Raw genomic sequence first — 19,730 nt, forward strand, 5'->3', positions numbered from 1 at the left:
TCATCTTTATCCTTTATTGTGCCCTCAAAAAGTCCCTTGATGTTTCCAACTTTCCTGAAGAGATCTCTATTCTTTCCCCTTTTGTTGTGTTCTTCTATTATGAAACACTGTTCATTAAAGAAGGCCTTCTTGTCTCTTCTATTTATTCTTTGAAGCTCTGCATTTAATTGGATGTACCTATAGTCAGCAAAAACGTGACCGGGAGCAGACTGTGGCTCAGATCATGAACTCCTTATTGTGAAAATCAGACTTAAATTGAAGAAAGTGGGGGAAACCACTAGACCATTCAGATATGCCCTAAATCAAATCCCTTAGGATTATATAGTGGAAGTGACAAATAGATTTAAGGGGCTAGATCTGATAGACAGAGTGTCTGATGAACTATGGACAGAGGTTCGTGACGTTGTACAGGAGACAGGGATCAAAACCATCTCCATGGAAAAGAAATGCAAAAAAGCAAAATGGCTGTCTGAGGGGGCCTTACAAATAACTGGGAAAAGAAGAGAAGCAAAAAGCAAAGGAGAAAAGAAAAGATATTCCCATTTGAACGCAGAGTTTCAAAGAATAGCAAGGAGAGATAAGAAAGTCTTCCTCAGTGATCAATGCAAAGAAATAGAGGAAAACACAGAATGGGAAAGACTAGAGATCTCTTCAAGAAAACTAGAGATACCAAGGGAACATTTCATGCAAAGATGGGCTTGATAAAGGATAGAAATGGTATGGACCTAACAGAAGCAGAAGATATTAAGAAGAGGTGGCAAGAATACACAGAAGAACTGTACAAAAAAATCTTCATGACCCAAATAATCACGATGGTGTGATCACTCACCTAGAGCCAGACATCCCGGAATGTGAAGTCAAGTGGGCCTTGGAAAGCATCACTACGAACAAAGCTAGTGGAGGTGATGGAATGCCAGTTGAGCTATTTCAAGTTCTGAAAGATGATGCTATGAAAGTGCTGCACTCAATATGCCAGCAAATCTGGAAAACTCAGCAGTGGCCACAGGACTGGAAAAGGTCAGTTTTCATTCCAATCCCAAAGAAAGGCAATGCCAAAGAATGCTCAAACTAGTGCACAATTGCACTCATCTCACTCACTAGTAAAGTAATGCTCAAAATTCTCCAACCCATGCTTCAGCAATACATGAACCGTGAACTTCCAGATGTTCAAGCTGGTTTTAGAAAAGGCAGAGGAACCAGAGATCAAATTCCAACATCTGATGGATCATCGAAAAAGCAACAGAGTTCCAGAAAGCATCTATTTCTGCTTTATTGACTATGCCAAAGCTTTTGACTGTGTGGATCACAATAAACTGTGGAAAATTCTGAAAGAGATGAGAATATCAGACCATCTGACCTGTCTCTTGAGAAACCTGTATGCAGGTCAGGAAGCAACAGGTAGAACTGGACATGGAACAACAGACTGGTTCCAAATAGGAAAAGGAGTACGTCAAGGCTGTATATTGTCACCCTGCTTATTTAACTTATATGCAGAGTACATCATGAGAAACCCTGAGCTGGAAGAAACACAAGCTGGAACCAAGATTGCCGAGAGAAATATCAATAACCTCAGATATGCAGATGACACAACCCTTATGGCAGAATGTGAAGAAGAACTAAAGAGCCTCTTGATGAAAGGGATGAAGAGAGTGAAAAAGTTGGCTTAAAGCTCACTGTTCAGAAAACTAATATCATGGCATCTGGTCCCATCACTTCATGGGAAATAGGTGGGGAAACAGTGGAAACAGAGTCAGACTTTATTTTCGGGGGCTCCAAAATCACTGCTGATGGTAATTGCAGCCATGAAATTAAAAGACCCTTACTCTTTGGAAGGAAGGTTATGACCAACCTAGATAGCATATTTAAAAGCAGAGACATTAGTTTGCCAAAAAAGTCCATCTGGTCAAGGCTATGGTTTTTCCAGTAGTCATGTATGGATGTGTGAGTTGGACGGTGAAGAAAGCTGAGTGCCGAAGAATTGATGCTTTTGAACGGTGGTGTTGGAGAAGACTCTTGAGAGTCCCTTGGACTGCAAGAAGACCCAACCAGTCCATCTTAAGGAGATCAGTCCTGGGTGTTCATTGGAAGGACTGATGTTGAAGCTGAAGCTCCAATACTTTTGTCACCTCATGAGAAGAGTTGACTCATTGGAAAAGACCCTGATGTTCGAAGGATTGGGGGCGGGAGGAGAAGGGGACAACAGAGGATAAGATGGTTGGATGGCATCACTGACTCGATGGACATAGGTTTGGATAAACTCCGGGAGTTGGTGATGGACAGGGAGGCCTGGATTGCTGTCATTCATGGGGTCACAAAGAGTCGGACACAACTGACCGACTGAACTGAACTGAACTTCCCTCTCTCCCTTGCTATTCACTTCTCTTCATTCCTCTGCTGCTCGTAAAACCTCCTCAGATAGCCACTTTGCCTTCTTGCTTTTCTTTTTCTTTTGGATGGTTTTGTTCACCACCTCCTGAACAATATTATGGACCTCTGTCCATAGTTCTTCAGGCACACTATTATCTAGATCTAGTCCCTTAAATCTATCCATTACCTCTTCTGTGAATTCATATGGGATTTAATTTAAGTCATATCTGCTTGCCTAGTGTTTTTCCTGGTTTTCTTTAATTTAAGCCTAAATTTTGCTATGAGAAGCTGATGGTCTGAGCCACAGTCAGCCCCAGGTCTTGTTTTTACTGATTGTATACAGCTTTTCCATCTCTGGCTACAAAGAATGTAATTGATTTGATTTTTGTTTTGACAATTTGGTGATGTCCATATGTAAAGTAATCTCTTGTGTTGTTGAAAAAGAGTATTTGCTATAACTAGTGCATTCTCTTGAGAGAATTCAGTTACCCTTTGCCCTGCTTCATTTTGTTCTCCAAGGCCAAACTTGCCTGTTACTCCAGGCATATCTTGACTTCCTACTTTTGTATTCCAATCCTCGATGACGAATAGAGCATCTTATTTTGGTGTTAGTTCTGGGAGGTCTTCTAGGTCTTCAGTGAGCTGATCAACTTCAGTTTCTTCAGCATCGGTAAATAATAAGAGCATAGACTTGGATTACTGTGATATTGAATTGTTTGCCTTAGAAACAAACCGAGATCATTCTGTAATTTTTGAGGTTGCACCCAAGTACTGTATTTCAGACTCTTTTGTTGATTATTAGGGCTACTCCATTTCTGCTATGGGATTCATGCCCACAGTAGTAAATATAATGCTCATGTGAATTAAATTCACCAATTTCTATCATACACCTATACATACATCATACAACTATATACACACATGCATCAAATAATACATGCATCACATCATACAACTACATACATCGTACATATATACATCATACAACTATACAACCATATAAAATATTCTAAAACTAATAAAAATTTCCATTTTCTCCACTATGATAGGATCTTCTTATATAATTTCTGTCTTACCTGAAGATTAAGGAAAGTACATGTGTGGATTTTGATGTCAGTAAAGGTTTTGGCCTAATCAGTGGAAGGCTATTTTCAACATATTTTAATTTATGAGACACTGTTATTGTTGAAGTTCCAGCCTGAAGGAACAGGGAAGAAATTTTTTTTTTTAATAAATTTATTTATTTTAGTTGGGGACTAATTACTTTACAATATTGTAGTGGTTTTTGCCATACACTGACATGAATCAGCCTTGGGTTTACATGTGTTCCCCATCCTGAACCCCCCTCCCACCTCCCTCCCCATCCCGTCCCTCTGGGTCATACCATTGCCCCAGCCCTGAGCATTTGTCTCATGCATTGAACCTGGAATGGTGTTCTGTTTCACATATGATAATATACATGTTTCAATGTTATTCTCCCAGAACGTCCCACCCTCCCCTTCTCCCCCAGAGTTTTATATGTAGTCAATTATTGAAAAGTGTAGTACTTTTCTCTTGCTGGCAAGTCCATGATAGCAGCCTTGCAACCCAAGCTTCAGTTCACGTTCTACAGTTTTTGGTCAGAACATCTGCAGGCAGTCATACTGCTGGATTTTCTAAAAAGTATTTTGCACTGAGCAAACTAACTGGCCTAAAAAAAAATAGTTGAAACAATTTTTTGTTTTAAGACCTATCCATATTATTTTAGTCATTTAAATGTTAAAAATGCAATTCAGTGTAAGCATTAAATGATAAAGATTAAATGATAACAGTGATAAAATATTTAAAATAAATGATACTAATGATGAAAAATTAAAGATTCCCTCTATCAAAAAAATGGTAGTTCTTAGAATCTAACATGAGGATTCCAAAAATTCAGGGCTTTGTGGTTTTAGCTTTGTCATTTCTATGTGGCTTTATCATTTCTATTTTTCAATTTAAAAGTAGAATTTGAGGAAACCAAAACTGAAAGAGACACATGTACCCCAATGTTCATCGCAGCACGGTTTATAATAGCCAGGACACGGAAACAACCTAGATGTCCATCATCAGACGAACGGATAAGGAAGCTGTGGTACATATAAATGGAATATTACTCAGCCATTAAAAAGAATACATTTGAATCAGTTCTATTGAGATGGATGAAACTGGAGCCCATTATACAGAGTGAAGTAAGCCAGAAAGAAAAACACCAATACAGTGTACTAATGCATGTATATGGAATTTAGAAAGATGGTAATGATAACCCTATATACAAGACAGAAAAAGAGACACAGATGCATAGAACAGTCTTTTGGACTCTGTGGGAGAAGGTGAGGGTGGGACGTTTTGAGAGAATAGCATTGAAACATGTATATTATCATATGTGAACAGAACACCATTCCATGTTCGATGCATAAGACAAATGCTCAGGGCTGGGGCAGTGGGATGACCCAGAGGCATGGGATGGGGAGGGAGGTGGGAGGGGGGTTCAGGATGGGGAACACATGCAAACCCATGGCTGATTCATGTCAATGTATGGCAAAAACCAGCTACGATATTGTAAAGTAATTAGCCCCCAACTAAAATAAATAAATTTTTTAAAAAGTAGAATTTTAAACTGTTTTTAAATTGTATTTTAAAATGGGAACATATAACAGTGGTTAGAAACAGGAAGTATAAAGCAGAACCTTGAAATCTCTGAAAATAGGCCAAAAAAGAAAATTCTGTAAATTCTATCTTGTGACATAGCATCCGTTGTCTGATTGTCCTGCTCCCTGAAAATAACTTTGACAGTGGACACCCATGGAAAGATGCTTAACACATTCATTGAGAGTAAGCATAGCAGTCAATTCAGCCAGAAGGGATAGTTGCTATTTTAAATGAGTGCTTGATATGTACGGAGTTGCAAGTGGTCTAAATCTGAATGTGTACTTCTTTGATGAATCCCTGGCGAACGATTCATTAAATAATCACTCTTGCTACAGTATTTACACAGCACTGGCACAGATCCTGAGAGGGTTTTATTTTGTCAATGTGTGTGTGTGTGTGTGCAGCTAAAAAGAGGAAGAGTTGATTGGGAGCAATAAAGTGAAAAACAATTTTTTATGCTCAAACATATCTTCACAGTCAGTTTCAGAATCAGGAACAAGGTTAAACTCACAAAATAGAAAAAGAAATATTAAAGCAGGGTGTTACAGAGGCCAAAACTTTATCAAAGTAACACTATCGAATGATGTATTTTATGGTTTTCAGTAGACATGTGGACAAATAGTTTAAATGTTCTGGTTAACCATGTTCTTTAGAACTAGATGGACTAGAAGATATTCTTTGATACTTACTCTAACTTTTGGACCACTTACTGATATTTGTTCTCAGTATTGACGATGAAAATGAGAATAAAGTAATCAAGAGTAAATTAAATAAAATAAGACATTTTAACTTACTGTGTGAGATTGCAGTAAGTGTGTTTGCATGCAGCATAAATGTGAATGTTTGCCTGAAGGGGAGTGGGGGTGTCAACTACATCAAACCCACTGGGCACAGGACTCCATATTCATCAAAAATCTCTTCTTCTGAGAGATTACATCGGTGTGTCCAATGGAGTAGTACAGCTGGTAAATTTTAGTTATTGAAAAGTAGTTGTTTTTAGGAAGATTGATAATAAAATGCAAAGTATCTTTGAGAGTTGACTCTAGAACACAGGTTTATTCTGTCTCAGGCAGTGGTGAGAATGGTTAGAATTTTTTACCTAACTTGGGCCATTTTTTTTCATGGAGGGAAAAAAGTCATAATAAAGGGGAAAAGGATCGATAAAGGGAATTAATTCAAACTTCACCTTAATAATCTTCAAGCTCAAAGTTTGCTTATATAACAAGGTTGTTTCTTTAAATGTTATACACTCTCCAGCAACACTTCAAAGGAACATTATTTCTATTACACATATAAAAATTTTTGAGATGAAAGAAAATTATAGTTTGAGTGGAAGAACATCATTAGTCACCTCTACTACCTGAAAATTCACTTTGAAAAACATTTCTTTGAGGCAGTAGAACAGGACAGCTCCTTTAAGTTCCCTGTCACCTGAGCATCTATACCTCTTAGAAGAGGCTGCAAACAACCAAGTTCTCACCCCCAGCAGACTTCCATTGCAGGCAGCATTTTCAGGATCTCTTTTCAGTTATATTCTTTTTAAAAAACATTTTATTGAAGTGTAGTTGATTTGCAGTTTTGTTCATTTCAGAGTTACAGCAAAGTGATTCAGTTATACACATATATACACTCTTTTTCCAATTATTTTCTGTTGTAAGTTTATGCAAGATATTAAATACAGTTCCCTGTGCTATGCAGTAGGTTCTTGTTATTTATATATATACTTTATATATAGTAGCATGCATCTGTTAATTCAAAACTCCTAATTTATCCCTCACTCTTTCCCTTTGGTAACCATGTTTACTTTCTATGTCCGTGACTCTATTTGAAAGTAAAAGTGAAAGTCACTCAGTCATACTCAACTTTTTGTGACCCCATGGACTATACAGTCCATGCAATTCTCCAGGCCAGAATACTGGAGTGGGTGGCCTTTCCCTTCTCCAGGGGATCTTCCCAACCCAGGAATCAAACCAGGGTCACCTGCATTGCAGGCGGATTCTTTACCAACTGAGTTATCAGTGAGTCTATTTCTATTTTCTAAATAGGTTTGTTGGTATTATTCTTTAGATTACACATATAAGCGATATCATATGATATTTGTCTTTATCTTTCTGACTTACTTCACCTAGTTTAATAATCTCTAGGCCCATCTATGTTGCTGCAAATGGCATTATTTCAATTATACTCTTGACAGAATCTTTTAAGCAATTACACTGTAATTTTTATCTGTATAATTTAGTTTATATTACAAAATATTATGACATCAAGACTGACATGGGAATTCCGTTGTACTAAAACTGACAATAAAATAAATTGTTTAATTTTGCAGAATGTTCCAAAGTTGTTGGGATCAGGACCATTGCGTCCTGTCTAGTAGATGGATAAGGCTATCTTATAACTTTCATGAACCCAGAGTACTTTTACTTTTGATGGACACCTTACTCCCCTCATATTAAAATTATTCTTTATGACCATGTTAATATAAAGACATATGTGCATGCTAAGGCACTTCAGTCTTGTCTGACTCCTTGTGACCCTTTTAGACTATAGTTCACCAGGCTACTCTGTCCATGGGGTTCTCCAGGCAAGAGTATAAAGACAGACATAATCTAATCTGGATTTATTGTTATTTATTTATATTTATGATATTAATTGTGAAAAAACTAAAATCAAAATATTTTCATGAGCCATTAAATGTATCATAGGACTCAAGCTGTACATCTGTTGTGTCTACTGGATAAACTGTCCCTGCAAATAAAATATGTCTTTATTCCATCAGATTAGGAATTTCAGATGTGATCCTTAGATACAGTAAGCCTCCATGCAGAATTTGATTCATTCATAATTATCAGTATCACTGAGGACTCATTAACTGTCTGGAGGTACCTGCACAACCAGCCAGGAGGCAGGAGATTCCCTCCCCTTGTTCAGTGAGAACAGTTTGACTTTAATATATTTTATATTTAAGACTCCTTGGTGCTATTTAATTTGGAAAATGGAGACACTGCTTTAAAAAAGTTGAAAATCATTGTCAGATAATTGTTAATAATTAGAGGTCTACTGCTGTATTTCAAAGTAACTTTTAATTAATTTGATCTTTGAAAAGATCTTGGAATCTTCTGAGCAGTATGTGCTCATACTTCTTGATTATTATCCACAGAAGTACATTACTCTTACCAGGAAGAGACAAATGGAGACAGTGATACCACAAGTTCATTGCTTTAAACTCTTTATGCTTTGGTTTATTCACAAAACATTTTGCCAGACCTTTTCAGCATTGCAAATGTTTGAATTTTATTGTCTGTGAAAACTAAGGTAGTGTAACTACTCTTTATTTTTCAATATCCAGTCTTAGTGAAACAATGCAAATCTGTGTATCACAGCTGATTGCATTTGTCAGCTGTTTGGTGTTTTTGTCAGTTTTATTTTTTTAACTACCCTATTTTGGAAAGTGCACTGAAGCCTTGACTCAACTATGTTATTAGCTTGAAGTTCTGAAGAACAATCTAGTAGCAAGAGATTATTAGAAGAGCTAAAAGATGCAAAATGGAAGATAGGGTGATAAATAAGAAACCTTAAGGATTTTTAGCTTCTATTAATTTATATGTACTTGATACTTACAAGCTTGTGTGACACTGTGATTTATAATAAATATCTATTTGGTGTTTATCCCCAGTTCTGGCACAGAGCTTCCTTAGAAGCTTCCTTGGAGTTTCCTAAGCTATAAGGATGTCCTGATAGTCATCACAAGTCCCTTTCCGCCACACCTGAGTTTAAATTAATGCAGTTACTTTGGAAAGCATCTAAGGATGAGAGACTGGTTGCTAGGGGAATCAAACAAGCACAGAGGGCTGGAACTTTAAGTCAGAACCCCTGGGGAAGGGGCTGGAGGTTGAATCTCCCACCAGTGGCAGTGATTTGATCAACCAGGCCTATGTAATAAGCCTCCATAAAGATTCAAAAGGAGGGTGTTCAGACAATTTCTAGATTAGTGAGCCAGAACATTTGTTATGTACCACACTGCCAGGACCCAAACTCCACCAAGAGAGAAGCTCCTTTGGCATCTTGCCTGAAGTATCTCTTTGATTTGTATCCTTAAATATCTTTGCAATAAATTGATTATGTGGTGAGTAAACATGTTTCCAAAGTTCTGTGAGCTGCTCTAGAAAGTTAATTGAAGACAGGTTATAGGAATCTCTGATTTACAACTAGCTGATCAGAACCAGAGGTAACAACCTGGACTTTTGCTCCTGGCATCTGAAATGAGAGCAGTCTTGTGGGACTAATCCCTTAACCTGTGGTCTCTGATACTATACAGATAGTGTCAGAATTGAGTCAAGTTATAGAGCGCCCAGCTTATGTAAGGACATTGCCACCCCCTCACACACACTGGAACTGGATCTGGCAGTGTTAGCTTGTATATGTTGGTGTGAGTCAGAGGATTTAGAAGAGATCCAGGGACTCAGTATGTTGGAGGAAACACTGACCAGGAGAAAGGTGGCCTTGACTCTGTCACTAGTACTTACTCCTGGGTTAGTCAGTCCACAAACTTCCACTTCCTTGCTTGTAAAATCCATTGTTGCAAAGATGAAAATAAGATAGAGACTGGCAGTGTTGCAGACAGGATGATCTGAGATTATTCCTAATATTAAAACTTAGAAACACTAGATAAAAAATAACAAATATCCTTATCCATACTTAGCTGTGTGAGCAGGAGGGTAAGAGCAGTCTCCAGAAATCAAAAAGAAAGAGGGGACCTTAAGCCAGGGAAGCTGGCCTGTGAATTGACGGGTGGCTTCCCTGGGAGCTGGTAATTGTTATCACCTAGTGGGTGTCCATGCCCACTCAGGAAAGGAGACAGGGCAACTGGCCTGCACAGGACATGAAGTTAAACACCTCATCCCTCCCTTTAAAAAAGTGGTGTGGCGGCGGGGGGGAGGGGGGGTGGTCTTTAAAATGGTTCCTGAGACATTTAACCACAGTTTTGTACTACACTCCAGTTGTAGGCTCAAATTTGTCTTATCTGCATGAAATAGATTCCCCTAAGTTAAGAAACATTATTTGTTCCTGGCCAGTGTTAACCCCAGGGAACTAAGACCCTACATGCTGTGGAGCAACTAGGCCTGCCAGCTGCAACTATTGAGCCTGAGTGCCAAAACTAGAGAGTTCATGCACCACTATGAAAGATTTCACCTACCACAACTAAGACCCAAATAAATAGATAAATATTAAAAAAAAAAAGAAACTCAAGAATGAAAATATCAAAATTCACAACCCATTATCTGCTTCTTAATGAGAATGGGTTTGTATTCCTTGCAAACAAGGGCTTCCCTGAAGCCTCATGTGGTAAAGAGTCTGCCAGAAATGCAGGAGACCTGGGTTCGATCCCTGGGTCTGGAAGATCCCCTGAAGAAGGAAATGGCAACCGACTCTAGTACTCTTGCCTGAAAAATCCTATGGACAGAGGAGCCTGGCAGGCTACAGTTCATGTGGTTGCAAAGAGTCAGACACGACTGAGTAACTTCATTTTCTTTCCTTGCAAACAAAGAAATGCATGTAGAAAATGAAGACTTTGGATCAAACAAAACAGCTTCCAGAAAGGAATTACGTTGAGTGGTGGCAGAAGTTAGTGTAGTACATGACTTGACATTTACATAGCCAAAATTACTATTCAGCTATATTAGGGAAATAGAAGGAAGGAATGTGTGGCTACAGGAAGCATTAGGAGAGAATTGTAAGAAAGGTACGTTTCTTAATTTCCATAGGAGAGAGTCAATAAATAATATCCATATCTTTAAAAATAATAATAAAATCAGTTATAACATACGTTTGGCAACACAAAAGTAAATTACAAAATAAATGTCTCAATGAGCTATAAGTAGTTTATCTGTAGGGGAAGAATCCGAATGAAATATTATAGCATGTACACTTGGAATTCCACAGTAATAGGTGAGAAAAAGTGGGGAAGGCTAATTGTACAGAATTCATAAGAATCATGACTCCTTAGATTTAGGAAAGTCAGTGTTGAGTAAAAATCGAGACTGCAGAAGGTGGGGAGTGCAGAACACCATAGATAATAGGGAAGAACAAAATACAGCAAAGACAGTACCTCCAAATAAACTAATACCATATTTTTTTCAATCAAAATAATGCAATCCAGAAAAAAAAAATGAAACACTATCATGTAAAGGAGAAATATAGAAAAGAAAAAAAAAATCTGACAATCTAGGATTATATACTCAGCTAAGTTATTTTTCAAGAGAAAGGATATAACAAGTTCTGATGGAATTTACTACAAATATTTCCAAACAACTAGAAAATTTACTTACTCAGGAAGAAAAATAGGTTTAAAATGCCATGAGATACAAAAAGAAATTATGATTGAATAAATCAAGAAATGTACACAGGGAGCTGTAGTGATAATAATAATTAACTTAAGGGCTTTTAACATCTAGGTGGAATGGAAAAGTGAGGAACCGTAATTGGAAAGATGAAAGGAGATGATAAACATTTAGCAAGAGATCAGAGCATGCACAGTAAAAATGTAAGAGTAAACTTGAAAAATGCAAGTAGAAAAGAATGAAACTAGAACACTTTCATAACACCATACACAATAATAAACTCAAAATGGATTAAAGATCTAAATGTAAGACCAGAAACTATAAAACTCCTAGAGGAAAACATAGGCAAAACACTCTCCGACATAAATCACAGCAGGTGATTCTGCCTCTATGATCTACCTCCCAGAATATTGGAAATAAAAGCAAAAATAAACAAATGGGACCTAATTAAACTTAAAAGCTTTTGCACAACAAAGGAAACTATAAACAAGGTGAAAAGACAGCCTTCAGAATGGGAGAAAATAATAGCAAATGAAGCAACGGAAAAAGAATTAATCTCAAAAATATACAAGCAGCTCATGCAGCTCAATTCCAGAAAAATAAACAACCTAATCAAAAAATGGGCCAAAGAACTAAACAGACATTTCTCCAAAGAAGACATACAGATGGCTAACAAACACATGAAAAGATGCTCAACATCACTCATTATCAGAGAAATGCAAATCAAAACCACAATGAGGTACCATTTCATGCCCGTCAGAATGGCTGCTATCCAAAAGTCTACAAGCAATAAATGCTGGAGAGGGTGTGGAGAAAAGGGAACCCTCTTACACTGTTGGTGGGAATGCAAACTAGTACAGCCACTATGGAGAACAGTGTGGAGATTCCTTAAAAAACTGGAAATAGAACTGCCATATGACCCAGCAATCCCACTGCTGGGCATACACACTGAGGAAACCAGAATTGAAAGACACGTGCACCCCAATGTTCATCACAGCACGGTTTATAATAGCCAGGACATGGAAGCAACCTAGATGCCCATCAGCAGATGAATGGATAAGGAAGCTGTGGTACATATACACAATGGAATATTACTCAGCCATTAAAAAGAATACATTCAAATCAGTTCTAATGAGGTAGATGAAACTGGAGCCCATTATACAGAGTGAAGTAAGCCAGAAAGAAAAACACCAATACAGTATACTAATGCATATATATGGAATTTAGAAAGATGGTAATAATAACCCTATATGCAAGACAGAAAAAGAGACACAGATGCATAGAACAGTCTTATGGACTCTGTGGGAGAAGGTGAGGGTGGGATGATCTGAGAGAATAGTGTTGAAACATGTATATTATCATATGTAAAACAGAACACCATTCCATGTTCGATGCATGAGACAAGTGCTCAGGGCTGGTGCAATGGGAAGACCCAGAGGGATGGGATGGGGAGGGAGGTGGAAGGGAGGTTCAGGATGGGGAACACATGTAAACCCATGGCTGATTCATATCAATGTATGCCAGAAACCACTACCATATTGTAAAGTAATTAGCCTCCAACTAAAATAAATTAATTAATTAAAAAAAAAAAGAAAGGAAAGATGCAAGTAGAATGCATAATTTTCAAACCCATTCAAATAGGGGTAGGGGGAGGTGGCAGAAGGATATATGAATAGAAAAAACCTAATTAATATTATACAAAGCAGTAAAGGAAAAAAAGGCAAAGAAAAAAAGCATGGTTAATATTAAGTACATAAAAAGATAATGTAAATAAGTAATAATTCACTAAGTAACTAATCACAATTAATATATATTAATTAAACTTGATGATTAATGACAGAATTTGTTAAAATTGACTCAAAAGAGCAAAATTCAGCTGTTTGGGTTTTACAAAGGCATGTCTAAAGTCAAAGAATGGTTGGAAGAAAATGGATAGGAAAATTAGGTAACAGAAAAATAAATCACAAAAGAAAGTTGGTGTTGATATATTAACATGAAGCAAAATTGACTTTATGAGAAAAATAATTAAGGATGAAGAGAAAAGGGAAAAATTCACCTAAAAGTTAAATTAATTCTAAATATGTATTCACCATTGTCTTCAACAATATAAACAGTACAATAATTTGAAAGCAAGATAGAGAAATCTACATTAAAGAGATTAATACATCCCTCTCAGTACTTGTGAAATCAAGCAAACAAAAGTTTGTAAACAAGATGCAAATAATGCAATAAATGACTTTATCTAATTTGCCATTTTTAAAGGAGGATATTGGAGACACTGTACAAACATTGTGATCCCTCCATCAAAAAGATGCTCAGGCTGTTATGGTCCTGAGAGGTAAACTCGCCTATCCAGGCACTGCCTATATATAGCCTTGCTTTCTGCAAATGTTATGGATATTTTATATGTAAATCAACACATGAAAAAGATTTGTTGTTGGTCAGTCACTCAGTTGTGTCCGACTCTTTGTGACCCCATGGTCTGCAGCACTCCAGGCTTCCCTGTACTTCACCATCTCCTGGAGCTTGCTCAGACTCATGTCCATTGAGTTAGTGATGCCATACAACCATCTCATCCTCTGTCATCACCTTTTCCTCCTGCCTTCAATCTTTCCCAGAATCAGGGTCTTTTCTAATGAGTCAGCTGTAAGATTGTGAAGTCCCAATTCAAGATCAGACAAAAAAGATGTGGAGTACACAAGTGTTCAAACTTATAATGGCCTCAAGACTCTTTTATATACATAGATGTTTTATAATTTAAAATTGAGACTCTCTAAAGTGTTCATGAGTAGCTTTCACAATCTCTGATCTACTTCAAAAGGCAGAAATTCCATATTTCACACAAGCTTCATCTGCCTCTAACTTTTCTCTTGCATTTTTTCCATCCTGTTGTTTGTTTGCTTGTTTTCAGAATTCTCTAGAGCTGCCCACTCCATTCCTTTATTGTGGCTCTTTCTTGAATATATTCTAGTCAGGCCTTCTACCGTAGCCTTGCTCTTGTCAAGGATGACAGTGATTTATGCATCACAAGCAGTCTTCTTGCGATGTCTAGCACAGCGGCCCTCCCTGTCCTTCTCAAGCTGCCTGTTCTGTTCACCAGACTCTCAAGACCCCTCTCTGCAGGCTTCTGACCACCCGAATGGTCCCTATTTCTGAGTTTCTTACAGTGGTTTCTCTTCATCTTTCTGAATTCAATATCAGAATGCCCCAGAATTCTATCATTACCTCTCATCTCTATACTCGGAGAAGGCAATGGCACCCCACTCCAGTACTCTTGCCTGGAAAATCCCATGGACGGAGGAGCCTGGTAGGCTACAGTCCATGGGGTCGCTAAGAGTTGGACACAACTGAGCGACTTCACTTTCACTTTTCCCTTTCATGCACTGGAGAAAGAAATGGCAACCCACTTCAGTATTCTTGCCTGGAGAATCCCAGGGACAGCGAAGCCTGATGGGCTGCCGTCTGTGGGGTCGCACAGAGTCGAACACGACTGAAGCGACTTAGCAGCAGCAGCATATCTATACTAAGTTCCTAGATTATCATATTCATTCTATGATTTCATTTTTTCTAAAAAAATGAAAAATGAACAGAAGTGTATGCACATGTCTCCCTCATGTATTCACGAGAGATCCCAAGGAAAAATGAATAACTCAAAGCAGTGGCTTAGTGCTCTGGCTTAAGGTCCATCCTCAGTGAAAGATAGAATGTAAAAAGCTGTGGAGGAGGACAGTTATGGGGAAGTTACCAGAAAAAGCACAGTTAACAAGAGTAAGATTTATGATATAGATTGAAGTGAATACCTTCTTCTTTGATAAAAATACAAATTTGTGTCTAGGAATGAACTTTTGTCCTTCATGGTAGGAAAGCAGAAGAGGGACACTTCTATAAATTCATGTTCTGCTTTTAGTCAAATAGGGGGAAGGTAGGGAGCTTTTCTTGTGTCTACGTCTACTCAGTTCCTTCAACTCAAAATAATCCTATGTCAAAGTGGCATAATTTGGGGGTGGCAAAAGGTAGAAAAATTCTACCTTTTATTTCCTGCCTTTGAAACTTCCCCAAGAAGTTTCACAGACCAGCAATTGAGTTGGTAGATTGCTCCATATTTCATTGAACCTGTCTTTTAGTCTTGAAAATAGGTCAGTTCAGTGAAGCAGTTGTGTCTCCTTTCAGGAGGTGATGGTGAACAAGGTCTCCTATCAAAGTTAGGCTTATAAGGTGCTAGAAATCTGGTATTTAATAAGAGAAACTTCTATGGAGACAAAAAGAGAACAACTTAATGACTGAAAAAGAACTATAAGCCAGTTTCTGAGTCTGTACAGCAGCATGTCATGAAGATTTAAGATATTGGGCTGAAAGCATCTTTTGAAGTTTGGATACTTCTGGTGATGTCACTGGGTCTCCCTGAACTTTCTGAGGAGTCACAGCAGCAGGGACAACAATTGTGCATACATGAACTATTGTTGTGATTTATCTGCAATTTATATCAAGTTGTTCAGTTTCTGCTTTCAAGACTTTGGGGAAAGGGCAGTTTTTATTCTTAGAGATTTCAAATCAGAAGAGTGGGAGAAAATTGGAAACATAAAGTTGTAAAGTCGTAGCCAGATGTTGGAGGACCTAGAGTTCCATATCCAGTTGAGCTTATAGGTAAATTGACAAGGCTAGAATCTGGTATCTGTAAGGATGCATTATAAGTGATTCACTCACTACAGGTAGACTTGCTCCCTCTGGGTCCCCAGGTGGACAGAACCATACCCAGACAATGGCTAAGAGAGGCTAGAGCTGTGTTGTAGGGCTGCTTTAAGACCTGCAGCCAGACCAAGGTCAGCATGCCTGTCTCCAGGGCTGTGGACAGCACGTCTCCTGAAGAGTCCCTGTGCAGGCAGGCGTGTTCCAAGCCTGTGGCTGAGAGGCTGGTGCCAAGTTACAGGGCCATTTCTGTATCTGCAGTTAGGAACAAGATGGGAGATTCTGCCTCTAGCCTAGACAGGCATGGCTCCTTGTTGGACCTTGGGGAGGTAAGAGCAGTCCCTCCTCAGGATGTGAGGGACAGAAACCAGGTCATGAACTACCTCAGAATCCACAGATTGGACAGTGGGTCTGTTTCTGGGGCGCAGGTTGATGTGACCACTGAGAGGTCTCTTGGCAAAAGGTGCTAGTGGCCAGACCAAGGTCACATGGGTCTGTATCTCAGTCCACAGCAGGGAGAACTGTCTCTGGGTCTGTAACTGGGACAACAGCTGGCAAACCTGCCACTTGGCCTTCTGCCTTCTGCCACCTGCCTTCTTCAAATGGCCCTCCTGATACTCGGGCGACACTAGGGTTTCATAGTCTCTTTTCTGTGTTTCAAATTTCCTTCAAAGGCATTTTAAAGTATTTATTTGTTTGGCTGCCCTGGGTCTTGGTTGTGGCATGTGGGATCTAGTTCCCTGATCAGAGATAGAACCCAGGCCCCCTGCATTGGGAGCATGAAGCATTAGCTACGGGACTACCACAGAAGTCCCTACAAAGGCATCTTAGCGGGTAGCTGTCAAGTTGCTGTTGCTGGGCAGGGGATAGCTATTCCACTATCTCTGGACTGCTAGCATCACTCCATTCCACAACTTTCAATACTATTTATACTGTGTGATTCCAAAATGTGTAACTCCAGTCTTACATATCCAACTACATACTCATCATCTTTACCTGGGTATGTAACAGACATCACAAGCTTAGTATTTCCAAGATCAAACTGTAAAATCCAAAACACTTGTCCAAAGAAAACCTTGATATATCTCTCAGAGGCTCATCTTTGAAATAAACCTACTCCATCCATCTCATCCTCAAGGCCAAAACCTTGATGTCAATCTTGTCTCCTCTCTTTCTCTCTTAACTATCCATCATCAACTTGTCAGTGCTATGTAAATAAACTTTGCTTTTGACACATACTTTACATCCAACCTCTTTTTGTTTCTCTCTAATGACATACTAGACAAAGCTTCTATATCTTTTCCTCTTGTTGCAATAGTCTCATAGAGAGTCTATCCATTTCCACTTCTCCTTCCCTAAGTTCTATTCCCCCCACATATCACACAGTGCTCAACCTTCAGATATAAATCTGTTTGTGTTTCTACCATGATCAAAACCCTTTGGTAGATTCCAACCAAACTTAGAAAACTTCCTTTGGTTTCACCACAGCTTACAAGAGCTGTATAATCTGACACCTACTGTTTCTCTGACCTCTTTCTCATCATTCTGCTTCTTACTTGGTCTGCTGCAGCTACAGTGGCCTCTTAGCTAAACCACATCCATTTGCAACAGCACTTGCTGTTTTCTGTCTGGACTGCCCTTTCTCAATGTGTGGATCACTCTACCTCTTTAGTCACTTAAAAGAGGCCTTCCCCAACCACTCATTGAATTGCAAACCCTTCTCCAATGACTCTCCAGACCGTTATCCTGATTAGCTGAATTTAATAGCTCTTGTCTTTACCTAAAAATCAAATAAAGCATTTTCTTGTGTTTTTTTTTTCTTTTTAATATTCTGTCTCCAACTTCCCTCCCCCTACAAAATGTAGGAACTCCATAAGTGAGAGATCTTTATTTACTTACTGGTTTACCCCTAGTAACTAGTAAGAACCAGAAACATAATCAGAGACCAATAAGTATTTGTTTAATGACTACTGAATTAATAAATTTGGACTTTGCCTAAGTTACTGGCAGACATTAAGAGTTGGATAAAAAAAAAAATCAACTGGTATTTTGTTTTCTTCAGATATACAGCAGGGATGAAATTTGTTGATCATATGGTAGTTGCATTCTTAATTTTATGAGGAAATTCCACGCTGTTTTTTTTAGTGGCTGCACCCATTTAAATTCTCACCAACATTGTAAAAGTGTTCCCTTTTCTCCACATCCTCAAAAAGATACATGGATCCTGGTATTCACAGCAGAATTATTTAAAATAGTCAAGATATGGAAGCAACCTAAGTATCCTCCAACAGATGAATAAAGAAATTGTGAGATATATATAAAATGGAGTATTACTCAACCATATAAAAGAAATCTGTCATTTGCAACAACATGGATGGACCTAGAGAGTGGTATGCTTAGTAAAGTAAGTCAGAGGACAAATACTCCATGTTATTACTTACATGCAGAATACAGAAATATTAAACAAATGAACATATATAATAAAATAGACTCACAGATAAAGGGAAAAAACTAATAGTTACTAGTGGAGAAAAGAAAGAGGGAGAGGCAAGTTGAGGGAGGGGGATTAGAAGTACAAACTATTATGTAGAAAATAGACAAGCAAGAAGGATATACTCTACAACACAAGTAAATATAGCCATTCATTTGTAATAACTCTAAATGACATATAATCTATACAAATATCAAATCACTATATTATTATATTACATTACATACTGTACACAAATATAATTTGTCAACTATTCTTCAATTTTAATTTAAAAAACAGAAAATACCACTTGGAAATGAGTGTACAGATGTGAAGTTGTCTGGGTTTTTTTTTTTCCTTTAATTGGAAATATTTAGATCCTTCTGAAATATTTAGAAGAAATAAAATTATATTGAAAGACACAGGCAGGCATTCCTGCTCTGATGGCTGAAATTTGTAATAAGGGTCATAGAGCAGATAATCAGAGTTACATGTCAGAGGAGAAGAGGACTGTTTTAGATACAGCAACTAAGGTGGTCTTTGAGATGAAACTGAGCGACAAGTAGAAGGATCCTACTCAGCTAAGAGTTGGAAGATGGACATAACAATCAGCAGGAGGAGGAAACCCACTCATTCTTCCAGGAGGAGCTCAGTGTGTGGAAGGAACAGAGAGGAAGAGTGTGTGGCAGGCACAGAATGAATAAATGGAACATTGTAGAAGATGACATCACAAAGGTACACCTCACCAGGGGCTTCTCAGCCATGGTAAAGAATTTGAATGTTATTCTGAGTACAAAAGGAAGTCAGAGAAATGTTTTATTAGGGGATAGTGTTAAGTCTGATATGAAAAACTACCATGATAGGAATAAGAGCAGATTATTAAGGGAACAACTTGAGAGGGAAGCCAGGGAATCAAGAAAACATCCTAGGTACTAATCACTGGATCAAGAATAATTCAGAAAGAGTAAGCAGAGAATGTAGGGAGGGAGTCAGTAAAAGTAACCAAAGGTCAGATCATAAAACCTAGTAAAAAAAACCACAGTAAAAAGCCATGCAATTCTTAAGCCAGTAGTCACGTACAGATGTGAGAGTTGGACCATAAACAAGGCCGAGTGTCAAAGAATTGATGCTTTCAAAGTTTGGTTCTGGAAAAGACTCTTGAGAGTCCCTTGGACAGCAAGGAGATCAAACCAGTC

At 38.2% G+C, this 19,730-nt stretch overlaps 1 protein-coding gene across 3 annotated transcripts in view; it reads left to right on the top strand.

Moving 5' to 3' along the window:
- MARCHF1 (membrane associated ring-CH-type finger 1) overlaps window positions 1-19,730 on the top strand; it is a 444,124-nt gene that overhangs the window by 248,056 nt on the left and 176,338 nt on the right. The window contains exon 1 of one of the 3 annotated variants that reach the window (XM_081563751.1): window positions 19,056-19,269. The exons of the other annotated variants lie outside the window; for them this stretch is intronic. Within the exon in view, the coding sequence (XP_081419877.1) occupies window positions 19,231-19,269 (39 nt within the window). The 5' untranslated portion in view covers window positions 19,056-19,230. Of the gene's footprint in view, window positions 1-19,055; window positions 19,270-19,730 lie in introns of those variants that run through there. 3 annotated transcript variants of the gene reach the window in all.

The sequence above is a fragment of the Giraffa tippelskirchi genome, chromosome 1 (genome assembly GCF_054371585.1).
Source record: "Giraffa tippelskirchi isolate mGirTip1 chromosome 1, T2T-mGirTip1v1.2.pri, whole genome shotgun sequence".
Classification (NCBI taxonomy): Eukaryota; Metazoa; Chordata; class Mammalia; order Artiodactyla; family Giraffidae; genus Giraffa; species Giraffa tippelskirchi.